At 44.7% G+C, this 18,453-nt stretch overlaps 2 protein-coding genes across 4 annotated transcripts; one reads left to right on the plus strand and one right to left on the minus strand.

Moving 5' to 3' along the window:
* Positions 1-503: 503 nt before the first annotated feature.
* LOC119741488 lies at positions 504-11,873 on the minus strand. Of its 2 annotated transcripts, none has more exons than XM_038217255.1 (2): positions 11,827-11,873; positions 504-1,867 (listed from the first exon to the last, which is right to left on the minus strand). In XM_038217255.1, the coding sequence occupies exon 2, from the start codon at positions 1,862-1,864 to the stop codon at positions 1,025-1,027; it is 840 nt and encodes a 279-aa protein (XP_038073183.1). In that variant the 5' UTR covers positions 1,865-1,867; positions 11,827-11,873; the 3' UTR covers positions 504-1,024. The 2 variants fall into 2 exon arrangements, with proteins under 2 accessions (XP_038073183.1, XP_038073184.1); XM_038217256.1 differs by lacking the exon at positions 11,827-11,873 and adding an exon at positions 7,980-8,505.
* Positions 11,874-12,173: 300 nt separating this feature from the next.
* On the plus strand, positions 12,174-15,695 carry LOC119741489 (monocarboxylate transporter 12-like). Of its 2 annotated transcripts, XM_038217257.1 has the most exons (4): positions 12,174-12,503; positions 13,522-13,665; positions 13,840-14,694; positions 15,258-15,695. In XM_038217257.1, exons 1-4 carry the CDS (start codon positions 12,305-12,307, stop codon positions 15,386-15,388), a joined length of 1,329 nt encoding a protein of 442 aa, XP_038073185.1. In that variant the 5' UTR covers positions 12,174-12,304; the 3' UTR covers positions 15,389-15,695. The 2 variants fall into 2 exon arrangements, with proteins under 2 accessions (XP_038073185.1, XP_038073186.1); XM_038217258.1 differs by lacking the exon at positions 13,522-13,665.
* The last annotated feature ends 2,758 nt before the right edge of the window (positions 15,696-18,453 follow it).

Here is an 18,453-nt window from a genome sequence, read left to right on the forward strand (position 1 = left end):
CGGAGGTGATCAGACCTCCAAATGGTTTCCAAATAAATTATTCACAAGATTTCTGGCTTATATTCTCTCCTAAATTTCACCTAAAAATATGCGGACTTTGGATAACTGTGCGCTGAATTACCCCAAGCTAGACTTGCCCTAAATTAAATAGCTGGGAAAAGTGTCACGATATAAATAACACTATTTTCTACTCACAATATTAGTTGTCCGCTCAAAGTGACAGCAAAATGGCAAGTGAAGTGCGCTGCGCCTACGGCCGACGCGTAAATAAGCTCTTTAGCAACTTTAAAATACGCGCTATAAAGTTGGCTTCAGTAAGCGCCTAACTATGCGGTTTGTGCATGCAGTGCAATGCCAATGCGCCCAATTCCGCGCCGCACACTAAAAGAGCCCAAAGCGCAATAGCGCTTTCGCTGGTACCCCTGTACCGCCAAGCACTCATGCTTGCACGCTATGTACATTTTATGTGCGCAGCTAAAAACGCCCAATTTCTAATTTCTATCGCCCAATGAAGACCAGCTGCCAGAATTAAAGAGAATCGCCGCGCGAGAAGTATGATGAAAGTGTTTACCAATTTGCGCTACATAGCCCCACTCGAAGCCTGAACGGTCCCCGTTCACTTAGGCTGAAACTCTAACAAGCAAATTGGTTAAAAGGTGAGGGATAAAAGCAGCAATTAATTTGTGATTAAACAATTCAGCAATTCGTTAAAAACATTTCCTTAAAAACATTGTCTCTATAGCAAATTTAACCGATGAACAGAGTCTGTTGATCCTCAAAAAAAAAACCACTTGAACAATAAATTCGTCAACAATTATCTGAATTAACAGTAAAACATTAACTGGGACGCTAGAGTCCTTCGATCCGCAACACTTAATATTTTAGAATAAAATAAAAACACTTAGACTCTCTTGTTGATTAACAGGTGGCACTAGAGTCCTGATCCGCAAAGCGACGAGGAACAATTAGGCCCTAATTGAAGTTAAAAGTTAAGTCCAGATAGACGAACTTGAAGACTTTGGAACTACTTGCTGCCGGCTTCATACACCCTGATCCGCGTCACCTCGGAAACCTTGTCGCCGTTGCGGAAATTCGTCTTGGTGACGACCTCTGTCACTTTGGTCAGGCCGTTGTCGATGGCAATATTGAGCAGGGATGATTTCTTCTTGGTGACCTCCTCTTCTTCGTCTGAGTCCTCGCTCGACTCACTTGACGAGGCCGAGGCTGTAGGCAGATTTTGCTGTTGAAGTTGACTTTTCAGCCAGGCTAGGGGTTTCCCGCTTACTGGTGCCGCAACCGGGCTAGGTGTCTTGTTGTGGGTGGGCAGCTCCTCAGCGGTTGCTGGTAGTAAGGATAGTGATGCGGCTGGCGAGATCACCACCTCCTCAGCTACTGGAATTTCCATCTCATTCCAGACACTGCATGGTGTAGGCTGAGGAGGTGCCACATGCACCGCTTCTCGTGGTGTGGGTGGAACTGTAGCTGGATATTTAGCTGGAGCATTTACTGTCTCCGGGGGACAGCTCGCCGTTGCTGCAGGTCTTGCCCTGGGGCTGTTGGACACTTTTGCGATATCCCTCCGCTCCATCCAACGGTGACTGTGTGGTGGCTGCCCCTGAGGGCTGCTTGAGAAATGGAGGTCATCCATGTGTTGAGGATGTACCCTTCTGTAGTGTCTGCGAAGGTTGTCCCGCCGTTTAGACTGGAATTCACACCTTTGGCAGTCGAGATATCTGGGTGGACCATGGCAATCTTGCAGATGCCGGTAGAGGCTTCGTCTCTGCAAGAATACTTTCGGGCACTTGTTGCACATCAGCAACCTGCTCTCATCCAGATCGTCTGGAGTGGTCATTGGTAATGGCATAGTCTGAAATAAGAAACAAGAAGAAGAGAGGGTTTAGTAAACATTCATCACCCTCTAACAATCCCTGTACCTCTTGGGTACTCTACGATTTCTTACTGGCAACTGCCGTCGTTTTACAGGAGGTACACCGCTCATCAAATCGGAGGGTTTCATAGAAGATTTTGGAGGGGTCCTCACCCACTCATTCAATGCCGCAATGTTTTCTTCAGATTCACATTCCTGAGTTCCCTCATTGACATTGTTAATTACCTCCATGGAAGCGGCTTCAACCGGCTCTTCCATGGCCTCACTCTCATTTCCTGACTCATTATCTACACACTCAATAGATCTGTCTTGGGGAGGGATTTCTATCCGCTCATTACTGATTTCTCTATGCTCACTTATTAGGCTTTCGTGCCTGGGTTCAGTCCAATTTTCAAGGGTTTTGCCCTCATACAGTTTCAGCCGGTCAAAGTGCACTACTTTTGTCCGTGCCCTTTTACTCTTTTGGAGTCGGAACACTACATCCGAAAGTTTATCAACTATCAGATACGGGCCCTGCCAACGACTTTCTAGTTTTGGACAGACTCCCTTCCTCTTAGCTGGGTTATAAACCCAAACAAAATCTCCTTTGTTCAGCGGTTTGCCAGACACATTTCGGTCGTAGCCTCGCTTCTGTCTTCTCGTACTGGATTTAAGATGCCCACGAGCCCGACCGTGAGCACTCGTTAGTCTCGTTCGTAACTCTTCTGCGTAATCCAACTCGCCACTCGCAGGGTGCTCGAGGTGAACAGTCAATAGATCAATCGGCAAAGCCGTTTCCCTGCCCAACATCATCATGTTGGGTGTCTCTCCTGTGCTTTCCTGCGGAGTGGATCGATATGCAAATGTTGCATATGGCAACTGCAAATCGCAATCCTTTTGCTGCCTGTGAGGCTCTATCATGGTTGCAACCATGTTGATGAGGGTTCGATTGAACCTCTCTATCAGTCCATCGGATTTTGGATTATAGGGTGTGGTTCGTGTTTTGTGTATACCGAGTGTATGGCACACTTCACCAAACACGTTTGCTTCAAAGTTTCTTCCCTGATCAGAGTGAAGTTCTGCAGGGACCCCATATCGGCAAATAAACTGGGTGACAAGGACCTTGGCAACTGTTTGTGCTGTTGTGTCCACAAGTGGATATGCTTCGATCCACTTTGTAAAATAATCGCCCACTACCAGTATCCAACGATTCCCATCGTCGGTGATTGGTAGCTGGCCGATTATGTCCAGTGCTACCCTTTCCATTGGATAGCCGACTGGAACCTGCTGTAACGGTGCTTTGTTCCGCTTAGGTGGTGATTTCCTCTTTGCGCATCGTTCACACTTCCTGAGGAAGGAACGGACATCTGCGCGCATGCCACACCAGTAGTAGCGACACTTTACTCTGGCCAGTGTTCGCTTAAACCCAAGGTGTCCACTTGTTTTTCCTGCATGCAGTTCTTCCGTCACCGCTTTTCGTAGCGACTCAGGAAGTACAATTTTCCATTTCAGCTCTTTGCCGTCATCAGACTCCCACCTGGTGTACAGTACATCATTGTTGATGTGTAACTGATCCCAATGGCGCCAATAGGTCTTGATGGAAATTGACTTCCCAGAAACGGTGTTCCATTCTGGCCTTTCTGTTGAATCTCTTTTGGCCTGGATTACCCAAGAAGTGGAGGAATCCTCTAGTTGGGCCTGCGTTATGGCTTCATTGGTTATTTCTGGCTGTACCTTTGTTATTCGAACCACACTTTCGTGTACTGCCGTTTCCGACTCATTCTCTATAGTCCTTCCGCATTGTCTACATGGTTGTCTAGATAGGCCGTCTGCATTGGAATGTTTCAAGCCTGGTCGATGTACAATTGTATAATCGTACTCGCCAATGACTTCCAACCACCTAGCCAACTGACCTTCTGGGTTGCGAAAGTTGATAAGCCATCGCAAGGAGGCATGATCGGTTCGGATGATTATCTTCCGTCCGTACAAATACTGCTTGAACTGTCGTAAGAAGAAGATCACTGCGAGTAGTTCTCGCCGCGTCACACAATAATTCCGCTCGGGTTTAGATAGGGTTCTGCTAGCATATGCAATCACCCTTTCACTCCCTTCTTGAGTTTGTGAGAGCACAGCCCCAATTCCATCCCCACTAGCATCAGTGTCCAGTATATACTGGCCCTCTGGCTTGGGGTAGGCTAATATTGGTGCCTCTTGCAGACACCTCTTGAGGGTCTCAAATGACCTCTCACAATCTGAGTCCCATATGAAATCCCGAGACTTTTCAGTAAGTTTATGCGGGGGCTTTGCTATGTCTGCGAAATTTCTGATGAAGCGCCGGTAATAAGAAGCCAGTCCCACAAAACTTCTAACCTCTTTGACGTTACCAGGCGTTGGCCAGTCTCGAATGGACTTGGTTTTGTCAGGATCAGTGGCGATGCCACTCTCCGATACTACATGACCTAAATACCTCACTGTTTTCTGAAACAGAAAGCATTTTGCTGGCTTTAGTTTCAGGTTTGCGTTTCTGAAGCGACTGAACACTTCTTTCAGGCGATCCAATTCCTCGGTGACCGTTTTCCCATACACGATCACATCATCGAGGTACACAAGCAGTGTCTGCCACTGCAACCCTGCGACTTCTCTTTCCATTAATCGTTCAAATGTGGCCGGGGCGTTGCTGAGCCCAAAGGGCATTACTTTCCAATTGTACAAGCCTCCTCTGACCACAAATGCAGTCTTTTGTTTCGCTTCGTCATCAAGCTCAACCTGCCAATATCCGGAGGAAAGGTCTAATGTGGAGAACCATTTCGCTCCGGACAGGGCGTCTAGGGAGTCATCTATCCTTGGAACAGGATATGCATCTTTTATTGTAACTGAGTTTAGCCCTCGATAATCCACACAAAATCTTTTTGTGCCATCTTTCTTAGCAACAAGAACCACATTCGAAGCCCAAGGGCTTTCAGATGGTTCTATGATTCCTATTTCTACAAGACCTTCAACCTGTCGGGATATTTCTTGTTGATTGCATTCAGGTTGTCTTCGTAACCGCTGCTTCATAGGTCGGGCACTGCCCGTATCAATCGTGTGTTTCACCAGGTTGGTCTGACCTAGATCGGATTCACCCCTGGAGAACACATCACCAAACTCAATTAGGAGTCTCTTGACCTCGTCATGATAACGAGGCTCTAAATTCTCAACGCTTCTGTCGTAGAGTTCTTCGAGATGTAGTGGGACGTGCACTCCCATGGTAGAGTCCTGCTTGCACTCAGTTTCTATGTCACTTTCCTTCACTTCTGTGAGGACTCCAGCTGTAGTCCCACAGCGGAGTACCCGTTCGTTTCTACCTGGGTTTAATACCCTTAGTCCAACTGTGTCTTGGTCAGTCCTTACAAGTGTTCTAGCTAACACCAAGCCTCTTTGGGCAAGCTCTCCACCATTGGCTATTGGCTCTATTATTCCAAGTTTGGCAATCCACTCTTGGTTGGACTTTACATGCCCCAGCACTATAGCCTCATGCCCAGGTGGTATAGTAGTGGTTGTGTCCACCACTACCCGATAACAGAACGAGGACCCAACTCGATCTGTACAACGGATCTTTTCACCATGGATGTGTAAGGATAAATCATTAAGATCTAATACTCCTCCAGTCGGGAGAAGATAGTCCATGCCCAGAATTCCTGGGATCGGCAAATCGGCCACTATTCACTATTGCCTCAACTAGAGCAACTGTGTGGCCAACCTCAATGTCAACTTCAACTGTACCCATTATGTTGCCCATAAGGCTACCTCCAGCTTGACGAACTTGAATATGACTTGTGTTTAATTTGGGTCGTTTTTCCATAGGGATCTGGGAGTAAACAGACTTCGATATAATCGTGTCTGTCGACCCTGTATCTACCAGAAATTGTACACTGATAGATCTTAACACCCCTCGTACATATAACCCTTCTTTGGGTTCCTCTAGGGGAACCAAGTTTGTTTTCTGTTTTTCTAACTCTGGTTTGGATTCTGTCCTCTCTGGGGGACAACTGGTTGACCCATTACCTGAAAAAGCGGTCTTTCCATGGGTCCCGTGGTAGACCGCCCTGCGTTTCCCGAACGATTTCTCGGGGAGGGACACTTTCTTGCAAAATGCCCCCATCCTCCGCAATTGTAACAAGTCAACACCTCTGATTGTGTAGCGCCTCCAATGTGTACCTCACTATGAGGTGTTCCCATTGGTTGGGGCGCCTCACTCACTGTCTGGAATTTATCCTTATCTGAGCGAAATGCTTGTTTAGCTGGTCCCAACTGTGGGTTTCCCTTGTTTTCACTCGCTCTACAGTATTTGGGTTTTCTTGGCGATGGATCTCTCTCAGCTTCCATTCGCTCAAAGTTTTCTGTTGCCAATGCAGCTCTGATTGATTCGTCAAGGGTTTGGGGCCTCGCCCTAAATATGCCCTCTCTGATTGACTGGTGTTCAATGGCATCAGCAAAGTGGACCCGTGCTAGACGGTCCCGTCCACTTTCATCAAATTCGGGGTAGGCTAGGGCCACTAGCTCCATTATTGCCTGCCCCAACTCTCTCAGGGATTCTTTCTGACCCTGTCTGCGCGTTCGCAATTCCATTAAGAAATGTTCGGCCATTTGTCCCGGCCCGAATTGCGCTTCGAGTTGATCAATCAATTCTTTATACTGGAGTTGTCCGCTTTCTCGGTTACAACGCACTTTCAGTGCTGCTCCTTTTAAGCTAGCTGCTAAAAACACAGCCGATTGTGCATTGCTCCAGCCATTCGCTGTTGCACATGCTTCAAAGTGCTGACGGTAGTCTTTCCATGGACTTTTCCCGTCAAATCTATCCGGCATTATATTCGGCCGACCACCACGTCCGGTCATTGGATGCAATCCAATTTCATCTCTCTGTCCTGTCTGTACAGGTTCTGAGACTACGGGACGAGGTGTGGAGGTCACAGGCCCTCCATAACCTTTAACCTGAGGACCTCTTATAGCCACACGGCTGTTTTGATCCTCACTTTGTCTGTCTTTGCTACTACATTGCGTGACTGTATTTGTTGTTAGGGGCACCGTAGGACTGATCCCAGTCGCATACCCCGACGTTTAGAGCTTCAACTCCCCCATTAAATCTTTGAATTTCACCTCTGGATCATCCTGCACCTCCGGGAGGTGCAATCCAGGCATTTCAACATTATTCCGATTTATAATCGGTTTATCTACTTTGTTCGGCTGGACTTTCTTATCCAACGCCATGCTTCTAAGTGTGTATCGGAGCTGCTCTTCCTGCAGCTGAATTTCTTTTTTCCAGCTCCTCTAATCTCATTGATATGAAATTAGGGGCGGTTCCATGGGGAGGTACACCACTCTCACCTCCGGAGGTGACTGTACCCGAACCTGATATGACCTCTCTGGAGGTCCTGTGGTCCGCCATAATATCACAAGCGAGGCTTTTATTTGTACACACAACTGCAAAATAATTCTCAAATAACACACACTCTATATAGCACCTCCGGCGGAGGTACACAAATCAGCGAGGCGCTCACACTCGGAAGAGGTAAGCAAACACACACACAAAAATACAACTACTTGCCTACCAATACTAAATTTTTCCCTACAAGAATCCCACTTCTGACACCATTTGTGGCGTTTTTCCTCCCACAAAATTATTGAGTTGCGCGCGGGAGCGGCTCCGCACGCGGTGGGGATTCTATATGGGCGGCGGGTTCTCAACAACCCGGGGGTGCGTCCGTTTGGGGAAAATATATCCCCACTTGCAGGCAAACCCTATTGGACAAGCAAGTAATTGACAACCGGAAACAAGATATAACTTGTACTTCTCAATGCATCATTTAATTCGCACCAAATGAATCGGAGGTACATGTACCTCCAAGCACAGTTACCTCCAGTCACCTCCAGTTACCTCCGGAGGTGATCAGACCTCCAAATGGTTTCCAAATAAATTATTCACAAGATTTCTGGCTTATATTCTCTCCTAAATTTCACCTAAAAATATGCGGACTTTGGATAACTGTGCGCTGAATTACCCCAAGCTAGACTTGCCCTAAATTAAATAGCTGGGAAAAGTGTCACGATATAAATAACACTATTTTCTACTCACAATATTAGTTGTGGAGATCAGCGCACGTCCGCTCAAAGTGACAGCAAAATGGCAAGTGAAGTGCTAGTGCGCCGCGCCTAGCGCCTACGGCCTACGCGTAACTAAGCTCCTTAGCAACTTTAAAATACGCGCTATAAATTTGGCTTCAGTAAGCGCCTAACTATGCGGTTTGTGCATGCAGTGCAATGCCAATGCGCCCAATTCCGCGCCGCACACTAAAAGAGCCCAAAGCGCAATAGCGCTTTCGCTGGTACCCCTGTACCGCCAAGCACTCATGCTTGTACACTATGTACATTTTATGTGCGCAGCTAAAAACGCCCAATTTTTAATTTCTATCGCCCAATGAAGACCAGCTGCCAGAATTATAGCCTTGTTCAATGCGGTCTCTCGGCTTTTTGTCGAAGGGAGATAATCGGGCCCTGCACCCACAATCAACGCGGCTACGTGCGTGTACCACCGGTCACCGACCCTTGCCCGTACGAACGGTTCGGTACTAACACAACCAGCAAGCACACACACGTGAGTACGGACTGTACAGTACATGTACATGTACGCATGGTGTAATAAGGCAGTAAAATGTAGGCCTACTGTGTTCTGTGTGTGGGTGTACGTACATGTACGTGCGTGTGGGGGATATACGCGCCGCGTGGCCCGTCGAACGACCGCCTTGTTTGGTCTGCAACTTCCAGGTTTAATGTCTTTCTTTACCTTTTCGTCCAGTTTTGGAAAAAAATGGGCGGGCTTCAGGATATGCGGGTATGCCGTGATGATTATGTAGGTTCGTCTTGGACCAATCACATGAAACAACCTTCCCAATAGTATGATTAATTTATTTTTAAGCTGACCAATTGTAAGCTTTGTGAGAGACCAAAGAAAATCCAAGTGTCCTCCAGCCTTCCGTCAAGCCGACAAGGTGATCCACAAGCCTGCTGATATTGCTGAAGCTTTCAATGAGTTTTTCACTTCAGTTCATTCGCCTGCAGTCAATTGTCCAGCGACTCCACCACCGTGTTCCCTCCCTATCCCCAAACTCCCTCCAATCAGAATCAATCTAGGATTTCTGACCAAATCGCTGCTAACTCTCAACCCTCATAAAGCACCAGGCCCTGATGGAATCTCACCCACAATCCTACGAGCTACTGCATCATCAATTGCTCCCCCATTGTTGCGCTTGATGAATTCCTCACTTGCACAGGGTGCTCTCCCCATGGACTGGAAACTTTCAAACATCACACCTGTATTCAAGTCCGCCAACCGAACTGATATTACGAACTACCGTCCAATTGCCCTAACTTCCGTTGTGTGTAAGGTGATTGAGAAGGCTGTGGCAGATGGTATTCATGATCATGTGTCCTCCTTTTGCCTTGGCAATGATAAACAACATGGTTTCTCAGCCCGAAAATCGTGTGTGACACAGCTAACTAATGCCATCCACGACTGGGCTACAATCCTGGACAAGCCACGCCCACCTAGAATTGACATTGCTTGCCTAGACTTTTCTAAGGCATTTGACATGATGCCTCATCACACGGTACTAGAGAAACTCGCTCGCAATTTCAACATACGAGGTCAACAATGGATGTGGTTGAAATCTTTTCTGACTGGGCGTCAGCAACGTGTTATGTATCGTGGCTCTTTTTCATCATGGTCACCAGTCACATCCGGCGTCCCCCAAGGAAGTGTGCTCGGCCCTCTGCTATTCAACCTGTTTATCACCGATATATCTAATAACCTTTCTTCCAAGTGTCTGCTTTTTGCAGATGACACCCTCATTTACCAACCAATTCTTTCGCCCCGAGATGAACTCAACTTCCAATCGGACCTTGATGCTCTTGCCCATTGGAGCATAACAAATGGAATGAAACTCAACCAGGGAAAGTCCAAGATAATGCACATGACGCGTACAAAGAAAACAATAGTCCTCCCACACTACACTCTCCAAGGAATACCCCTCACAGTTGCCCCTACCTTCAAGTATCTTGGAGTAACCGTGAACAATAAGCTAACATGGAATGACCACGTCGATGCTGTTGTGTCTAAAGCTAACAAAACTTTGGGCTTCATATGGCATATCGCAGGTGGATCATCGTCCAAGGCTCTCTTGTCACTCTACCGAACCCTAGTCCTGCCTGTGCTTGAGTATGGGTTGCCTGCCTGGTGCCCATACACAGCCACGTTGGCCGCCAAACTCGAGCGAGTGCAAAGACGAGCCACTAGGATGATCCTAAAGCAACAGAGAGGAGCCATGACCTATGAGGACAGACTGCATACACTGAACTGGTTAAGCCTTGAAACTAGACGACACAAACTCACTGTTCAATTTACCATTAAATGTTTGTTTGGCCTCATTGATTGTCTCAGTATTACATCCCATACAGTAGTCAATACCCGTCACCTGGACACAGTTTCATTTAATCACCATTACGCCAGAACCCTAAGTTTAAGGAATTCCCCTGTTCATGCTTTTCCTCGTATATGGAGTAATCTCCCAATCCACGTTAAGGACTCATTGATACTTGATTCATTTCAGTGTTTTAATCGTGAATTATGTGCTCATTTTATTGATGGTAATGTTTTGTCTATTTGTTGCTTTTGATCTAAATTGTGTTTTGGATATTGGTTGAGCGGGGAGGTTTGGCCGAGTCGGGATTCGGGCCCGGGACCTCCGTATTGCTGTTCAAGCGCTGGAACGGTAGTCCGGGGGTCTCGGGTTCGGGTCCTGGTTCGGTCAGATTTCTTTGCTCAACTAATATTCATTTCAAATTATACCAGTCAGTTTTCTTTCCTTCATGAATCATTCAATTTTTTTTTCGTATAGAGTTCTCTAATTAACTTTTGGTTTGTTTGTTTGTTGGGGAGTTGGGCTGTTTGTCGTTTGTTTTTTGTTTTTTGTTCTGTTTTTTTGTTAATATGTTTTTTTGTGTGTTACATTTGTACATGTATTAGACTGTTCGTATAATTGTAATTTTTCTTGTCTGTTTGCATGTGTAGGGTATCTGTTATGTTTTTTTCTGTATGGTTTTATCTGATTGTTCTTGTCTTTGTTTTGATGCTTTTTTAACTCGTTTGTATGTTTCATTGCTTACCTGTTTATCACTTATTGTGTTTCTTACTGAATTATTTTATTTATGCTACTTTTTTATTTTCATTTAAATTCATTTACATATTTAGCAGATATTTATTTACCCATTTATTTATTCATATATATTACCCTCCATTATAATAGCATTTTTAATTTCCAGATTTATTTTTAACTTCTCATATTACTTGTATTTAATAGTTATATTTTAAAGTTATTGCATGTTACCAACCTAGGATTGGATGAACAGGCTTTTGAGTCACAGTGTTTTCACTTTTGTTCATCCTGGCCATCTTAGATTGGATTGTCTTTACTCTGCTTGTTGAACTCCCTCCCACTTCCACTCTTCCCCAATCCGCTCCCCTTCTATACATTCCTCATCCCCACCCCCATTTCTTCCCCATCTCATTCTTACCTACTGTACCTATACACATCTATTCTTTTCGATTGGTATTTGTTACACAATTTATATATCATCTTGACTGTCCTTGATGTATGACATTTCTTACATTGTATGTGCATGTACATGTTTGTATTTTGAATGTTTTGGCCGAATAAATAATAATAATAATAATAATAATAGCTTCACAAGAATCATGTGACGTCGCGCTGCATGCATAATGCATTAGTCATCATGGCGTCTTCCATGTCTTGTTAGCGAGAGCGAAATGTTCGTCACTTTTTCAACAATTTGACATTGGTTCGAGTTTTTCGGCTCGTGTAATGAATCCATTTGAGTGGGCAACGATCGTCTAATGACAGCATTACCTGCAGAATTCGTTGGAGCCTTCAATACTGCTTCGGACAGACTGCGACGTGTTTGTTAGCCTATCGCGGGCTGACCAATGAGAATTCAGTATACGCGGGGGGGTGGTACCTCATTACCGTAATAGGTTTTGCTGGGTCAACTCAAAACCATCAAGGCGTTGGGTTACGCGGACTAGCTCATGCATGCACTGTGTGTGCATGGCTGCTGTACGAGTACATGTACGTGTGTGTACGTGCGTACGTGCAAGCATAGCCTCGCTGTATGGTACAAGTTACTTTCTCACTAGCAGCGTACGGGCATCGATATATGTGCACTCAATTATGCCTTGCCAAGTTGATTAGGGATTTTCTTATCGGCGATTTTTTTTTTTAAAAGCCCAACGCCTTGGTCAAGGCTACCAGAATTAAAGAGAATCGCCGTGCGAGAAGTAAGTCATGAAAGTGTTTACCAATTTGCGCTACAATATTGAGCAACGCCATGGGTGAAAGGACTGCAGTTTGTGGTTCTCGTCAGGGATGGTACGCGGTCCTATGTGTGCATGTGAGCTGGTTGCTCTTTGCTGGGCTCATCAAGGGTCTCGGCGTAATGTTGCCCACACTCAAGGAGCAGTTCGCTACTGATACCTGGTTGATAGGATGGATGATCGCCATCATCAGCGGAACTGGCAATTTGTTAGGTGAGAGTTCCATACTAACTAGACCCCATGCTCAGCTCACAATGAAGGCACAGTAACGATGACGGTACCAAGTGTTTATTATATACGAACGGATTAATTTTGGAACTTTTTATTTCAACGCACACATCATCGTGATTTTTTGAGTTGCATGCTTACCCTACATGAAGCCATTTGGTAATTGATATTCAAAAAGAGCGTCGTTCTTATAGCTTTTGTTCATGAGGAAACACGATGGAAAATTAAAAGCGTATGGGACCTGTGGTTCCAGTGTCATGTTTCGATCAGTATGCTGCGACCGTCACTAGGAGAAACCTTGAGGATGCTCAAAGCATAATAAGTTAAAAGTCTCACAGGACATCTTCTTGATAAGATACGCCAAACCGTTTCCTTGGTTGTACTTCACCACTCTCATGTAAACCTCAAATCTTGTTCATTCACAACCAGCCAAATTGTATTCGTTCTTTTCAGTTTTTTTTTTTAATGGCCCAAGTCCAACGCAAACGTCACTCGTTCAGATGAAATTGACGGGTGAACTGTCATGAACAGGACAGCATGGGCAATTTTTTTCTCTTACCCCCCCCCCCAGGCCTTTTTGCTAGGAACCACCCTCAATCCTCCAAAATTTTACAACAGCGCCTAAATTCTTCAAAATTTTCAGACAGTCCTGCCTTAAAATGCATTCATCCTCAATCCTCCAAAATCCTTCTTACCCAAAAATGTTGCACTTATAATATGTTCAAATGAAGGGTACCCAGCCCCTTAATTCTTCAGAATCGTCAGACAGTCCTGCCTCAAAATACCATGTACCATTCAGCCTCAATCCTCCAAAATCCTTTTCTGAAAAATACCATTCAGCCTCAATCCTCCAAAATCCTCCAAAATCCTCCAAAACCACAAGGAGGATTTTGGAGGATTGAGGAGGGTTAGAGTTACCGGCGGGTCATTTTCGGGTTATTAGTAAACTACTGTTCCTATTGCCGTTAAACTCTGTATGCCTTTTTTCCACCAATGCATGCAGTTCCTTTGGCTAGACCTCTTGAGGTCGTGTTTGGTACCCGTACAGTGGCAGCGATCTGCGGTTTCATGCTCGGGATTTCCATCGTCCTCGCTTCTTGTACCACTAGTGTGGCCATGCTGACACTGCCTCTAGCATTGATAGCTGGTAAGCGGCAGTTTTTCATATACATGTACATGTACTGCGCACACTGAGTTTGGATTGCAAGATAGTGGTTCCTGCTTTAAAATGTGGTATACACGTATGTCGTATCGCTTAAACATCAAAACTTGCTGTGAATTTTTTTTTTATCAATTTCCATGAAAAATTACTTCCCTACAGGACCGGGTCTGAGTATCGTGAACATCCTGTCAAGGGCCATGGTAGGACGGTGTTTCACCACAAACTACGCCACAGCTATCGGTATTGCCTCTTCGGGACACCCTTTGGGCTTCGTCATCTTCGCACCTTTCATCCAAGTACTGCTGGACACCTACGGCTGGAGAGGCGCCTTGTTGCTTCTGGGCGGGTTTAGCCTGCATCTTGGGGTGTGTGGCGCCCTCTTGCGATCACCCTCAACGGCAACCCGGATTAGCGGCGACTACCAGCCCGTTGCCCACAGCAACGATGATGAAGCGGAATCACGTGATAGCTCATCGGACGTTCATGGTGCCAGCAAGAAATCGTGGCTGGATTCAGCCAAGGACGCCCTCTTGATCACGAAGGAGCGTTTCGGGGTCTCGGTTGGCCGCCGGGTCGCCTTTTGGCTAGCAGCCGCCATATTTCTTTGTTATCGGTTCGCGGGCGCCATTTGGCAGATTTTCTTCGTTGCTCAAGCCCAGGCAAAAGGCTTCTCCGCGTATAATGCCGTGATGTTTACCGCTGCCGGCGGGTTGGGAAGCATTGCGGCAAAGATTGTCTTCGGTCCTTTAGTGGACCGGGCGTTGTTGAAGTTACGACATGCATTAGCGATTGTGATCGTAGTAGGGTCCTTGACCTTTGTGACTGTTCCTTGGATGAACTCCTATTGGCTAATGATGAGCAATGCCTTCTTGTGTTTCGGTGCGATTGGCGCAACTGGCGCACTCTCCGATCTCTTCACCAGGGAACTACTCGGAGTTGATCTCCTCGTAACCGCTTTCAGCTGGATGCAGCTTCTTAGTGGAGCTATCTTGTTCAGTGTGGGATTTTTTCCAGGTGAGTGAGTGCTCGTACCCACTACCATATCCAAAATGTGCACTGCAAAAACTGTGTAAAGCAATTAAACACTGTTCTAAACACACATGTTTGTAACGTTACATACTTGTGTGGACATTCCTTTGTTTTTGTGTAGTTAAGAAAAAAACCTGTGGGGAAAAAAGTCATTTTACTCACACTGTGAAAACTCCTTCAACCCATTTTGTTTTACGATGATTCCCTTGAGTTGATATTTCTCTTCATTTTGCGCCCGATTAACCTGCCCACACTAGCCTTTTATGTAAATGAAAGATACATTCAGTGCCCGAAACATTTTAAAGAACCAAAATGAACAATGTCTAACGCTACAAAATACGTTGTGACAATTCAAACCGCATTTGCTGCGTTGTGCAAACTTAATAGTGTAAAATGTGTAAAAAAAAGTCCAAACATATTTTGACTCCTCTTTTGCGCGAGCAGCACACATTATAGTACAATATGAAAAGTTACGTTGAAATAAAATCTAGCTGTAGGCACAGGTTGTGGATAAAGTTTTGCATTCATACATATCTCGTTCTTTCTAGGTTGGATGTACGACCAGACTGGAAGCTTCGATATGGCCTTTGTCATCGCTGGCTGCGTGTGGGCGTCGTCTCTTTTGGCTTTGTTTGTCGAATGGGTGATGACAAGACGGAAATTGCTCCAAGAAAAGTAACAATAGAGCATTTGCATCTGACGTCACAACTGAGAACATGCCTTTGTTCCTGTGAGATACGAATGGGCACACACTTTTGTACTTGTAGCCACTGAATTTAAACTACAGAAGCTGTGCGTGAGGCTTGAGGGCGCCATCAGGCAGAAGGCTGAGAATCGGACCGTTTAGTGACAACTGACAAATTGGTCCTTTCACATGTTAAATGCATTTGACATTATTGTCACGGTTATGTGTTGGGTGTGACCCTAGGGTGGTGAGTCCGCTTAACGTTTAATTAAAAATTAATGCACTGATCGCCAAGGGCGGATCCGGGGGGGGGGGCCAAAGGGGGCCAGCCCCCCCCCCCAAAAACGAAACCAATTTTTTTTTTTTTTAAGTGACATCGCAATAAAGGCAGGCAATGAGTACAACACCATCTTTTCCTCAAAAAAACATTAGTTAAAGTGGTCAGAAATTGCCTCAGATCGCACCACAGAGCATCTAGAATCCAAATTTTTTTCGGGGCCCTTAAGCGGGCCCTGAACCCCACGCCGTAAATTATTGGACCCACTTTTTTGGGGGACCATAATTTTTTGGGGCCCCCCAAAAAATTGTGTTCTGGATCCGCCCTTGCTGATCGCGGAGACCATGGGGCAGTGTTATGTGCACCACGATACTTGAAGGAAAGTCCGCTAAATGATTAGTTTAGGACGTTGAGGCAATAATTCAAAATCAGAAACAAAATAATTGGAAGCGGAAGCAAAAAGTTTCACTGCTCAGATTGCAATATCAAATTATTTTAATTGATGTCTGATTTTATAAACAAGGCATAGAATTACATGACTGACAATCAGTTCCCACAATGGCAAGTATTACAAAATGATATCTTGAACCCAATACAATTCTTTTCAATTAAGTTGTCTTCACTTAAATTCTAGTTAAATTTCTATTCAGTTAAGTTGAGTTTCACTAGGGGGGCCTAAATGTAAAATTTCCTTAAGTTCCAAATTTCGTTAGGTTCCCTTCTAACATGTCTAAATTCTCCTAAATTTCCTCAATTTCAAATTTCCCTTAAAATTTCCCCGAACGCCAAGCTGGGTTGTGTTATGGCATCAGACTCGCCAACCTATCACACAAAATATTTATGGAGCAAGAAACCAAAGCGAGAATTAGGCATACAACAGTCGCTGTAAATTACAGACATGAAACAGTCACCGTGTACGACCAGGTGATTCACTCACGAAAGTTTACAACATATCGAGAGGACAAATGAACCTTAAATTACTCTTTTTCCAATCAACATATGAACTTAAGATTTGTCCAGTAGTATCAGGGATAATAATGTGAGACTACGAGACACAAATCATGCAATAGATCTAAAAATATTATCATCAAAAGCTGAGTTTTGGGACACAAACTATTCTTCAATGTACTCACACATTGGCCGCTGATCCGAAAAGGACGGTCTTGCACATCACATTTCAAGATGGCAAAACACACGTAGATTAATGCGCCACACAACCCCTCTCTTGATACTGTTAGTTCAATAAAGGTGTCTCTAACAGTTAAAAGGTACATTCTCACACATTAACAGAGTTTTACAAATAAGTGAATTCGGAATTGATGCGTCCTGTTTTAAATAATTACTTTTCCTCGAAGGAACTATTTACACTCCGTGTGGATGAATAGCGGTGACATGTCGCCACATGGTCTCACACGAAGACTACGGAGTCTCTCAAAGGACACGGACCCCTACATTAACAACTTTGGCAATTGAGAAACTAATATTGCAATTAAATAAACAAGAATCAATTCCAAAACTTGCTCTCAAGATAGACTGATTTATTTCTAATTGAAAAAAAATGAAATGAGTTGATATACCGAACATTTAATATCGCTCAGAAGAGTCTTAAAAGAAAGCCCGAAGTCGACTTGACTACTACTTTACCCGAGTAGGATTGTATAATTTTAATTAGTTTGTGATGCACACAAACACAGTTCGCAAGCCAGGCAAACATCACAGATTAAAACAAGGATCCAAGACTGGGCTAAAATATAATGAGCTATATTTCTGGTAACACAATGGCTAATACAATGGCTAATACAATGGCTAATTCTATGGCTAATACTATGGCGAGTGCAATGGGCTAGTGCAATGGCTGATATAATATTGAGCTAGTACAATGAGCTACTTATAATGGATTAGTACAAACAATGGGCTATTAGTAATAGGCTAATTGGCACTGTGTACACCTGCTCTCTCCCCGTATGAGTTAACCTGTGTAAGAAATAGGCCTACACAAGACCGTCGAAACAGTACATAAAACAGCCGTCGAGACAATACATGAAACAGTATAGTGATGCTTCACCTGGTAGATACTCACGACGTTGAACTTTCCACACTGAACTTAATTTCTCGATAATGCAGCTAACAAAATTTGTCCAAAATGGAGAAAAAAAATGGAAATGTTTCTCAGTCCCAAATTCACGTCTTTTCAACACGTTTGCAATGACTGACCTTCACTGATAAAATATATGATGAAAAATGTGGCGTCAGGATGCAACATTCTTTCCGCGGTTTATATTGAAGCAGAACCACAGTTATAGGTCTAACGTTATATGCTGAAATACTCACGAATCTACAGGTTCGAAGACGCAGCGAACCACCGGGTTTAAAATTTAAAATACCCAACAATCCAACTCAACAAGTCAGCACCAACAGAAGAACAGTTCCTGGACCCAAAATGGCGACACTGACAACTTTGAAAATTGGCAGTCTTGGCATGCTTGGAGGTTTTGGAGCATTGTCATTGTGATCTTTGGCGTGTGTGCGCCCACTCATCAGAAGCATGCATGAGGCCTGCCCTAAGGCCAAAAAAAGTCTCCGGTTTCTGGTATGGAGCTTGCCCAAAAAGTGGTGCGGCGACGCGGCTTTTTTTTTTTACCTGATTTTTTTGCTTCAAATGTCGGCTGATGACTGCAAATGGTGCCCGACTAAACTTAGTGCAAATATATGGGAGTCCAGAGAGGCCACCTAAAGCTTATTCTCGACAATAACCCAATCTAAAAACACGTTAAAATTGTGC

Source organism: Patiria miniata, unplaced genomic scaffold (genome assembly GCF_015706575.1).
Source record: "Patiria miniata isolate m_02_andy unplaced genomic scaffold, ASM1570657v1 HiC_scaffold_5, whole genome shotgun sequence".
Taxonomy (NCBI): Eukaryota; Metazoa; Echinodermata; class Asteroidea; order Valvatida; family Asterinidae; genus Patiria; species Patiria miniata.

Coding starts and splice junctions, on each gene's coding strand:
- LOC119741488 (XM_038217255.1), bottom strand. CDS start 1,864: ATGCCATTACCAATGACCACTCCAGACGATCTGGATGAGAGCAGGTTG.
- LOC119741489 (XM_038217257.1), top strand. CDS start 12,305: ATGGGTGAAAGGACTGCAGTTTGTGGTTCTCGTCAGGGATGGTACGCG. Junction 12,504..13,521: donor CGGAACTGGCAATTTGTTAG/GTGAGAGTTCCA, acceptor CAATGCATGCAG/TTCCTTTGGCTAGACCTCTT. Junction 13,666..13,839: donor GCCTCTAGCATTGATAGCTG/GTAAGCGGCAGT, acceptor ACTTCCCTACAG/GACCGGGTCTGAGTATCGTG.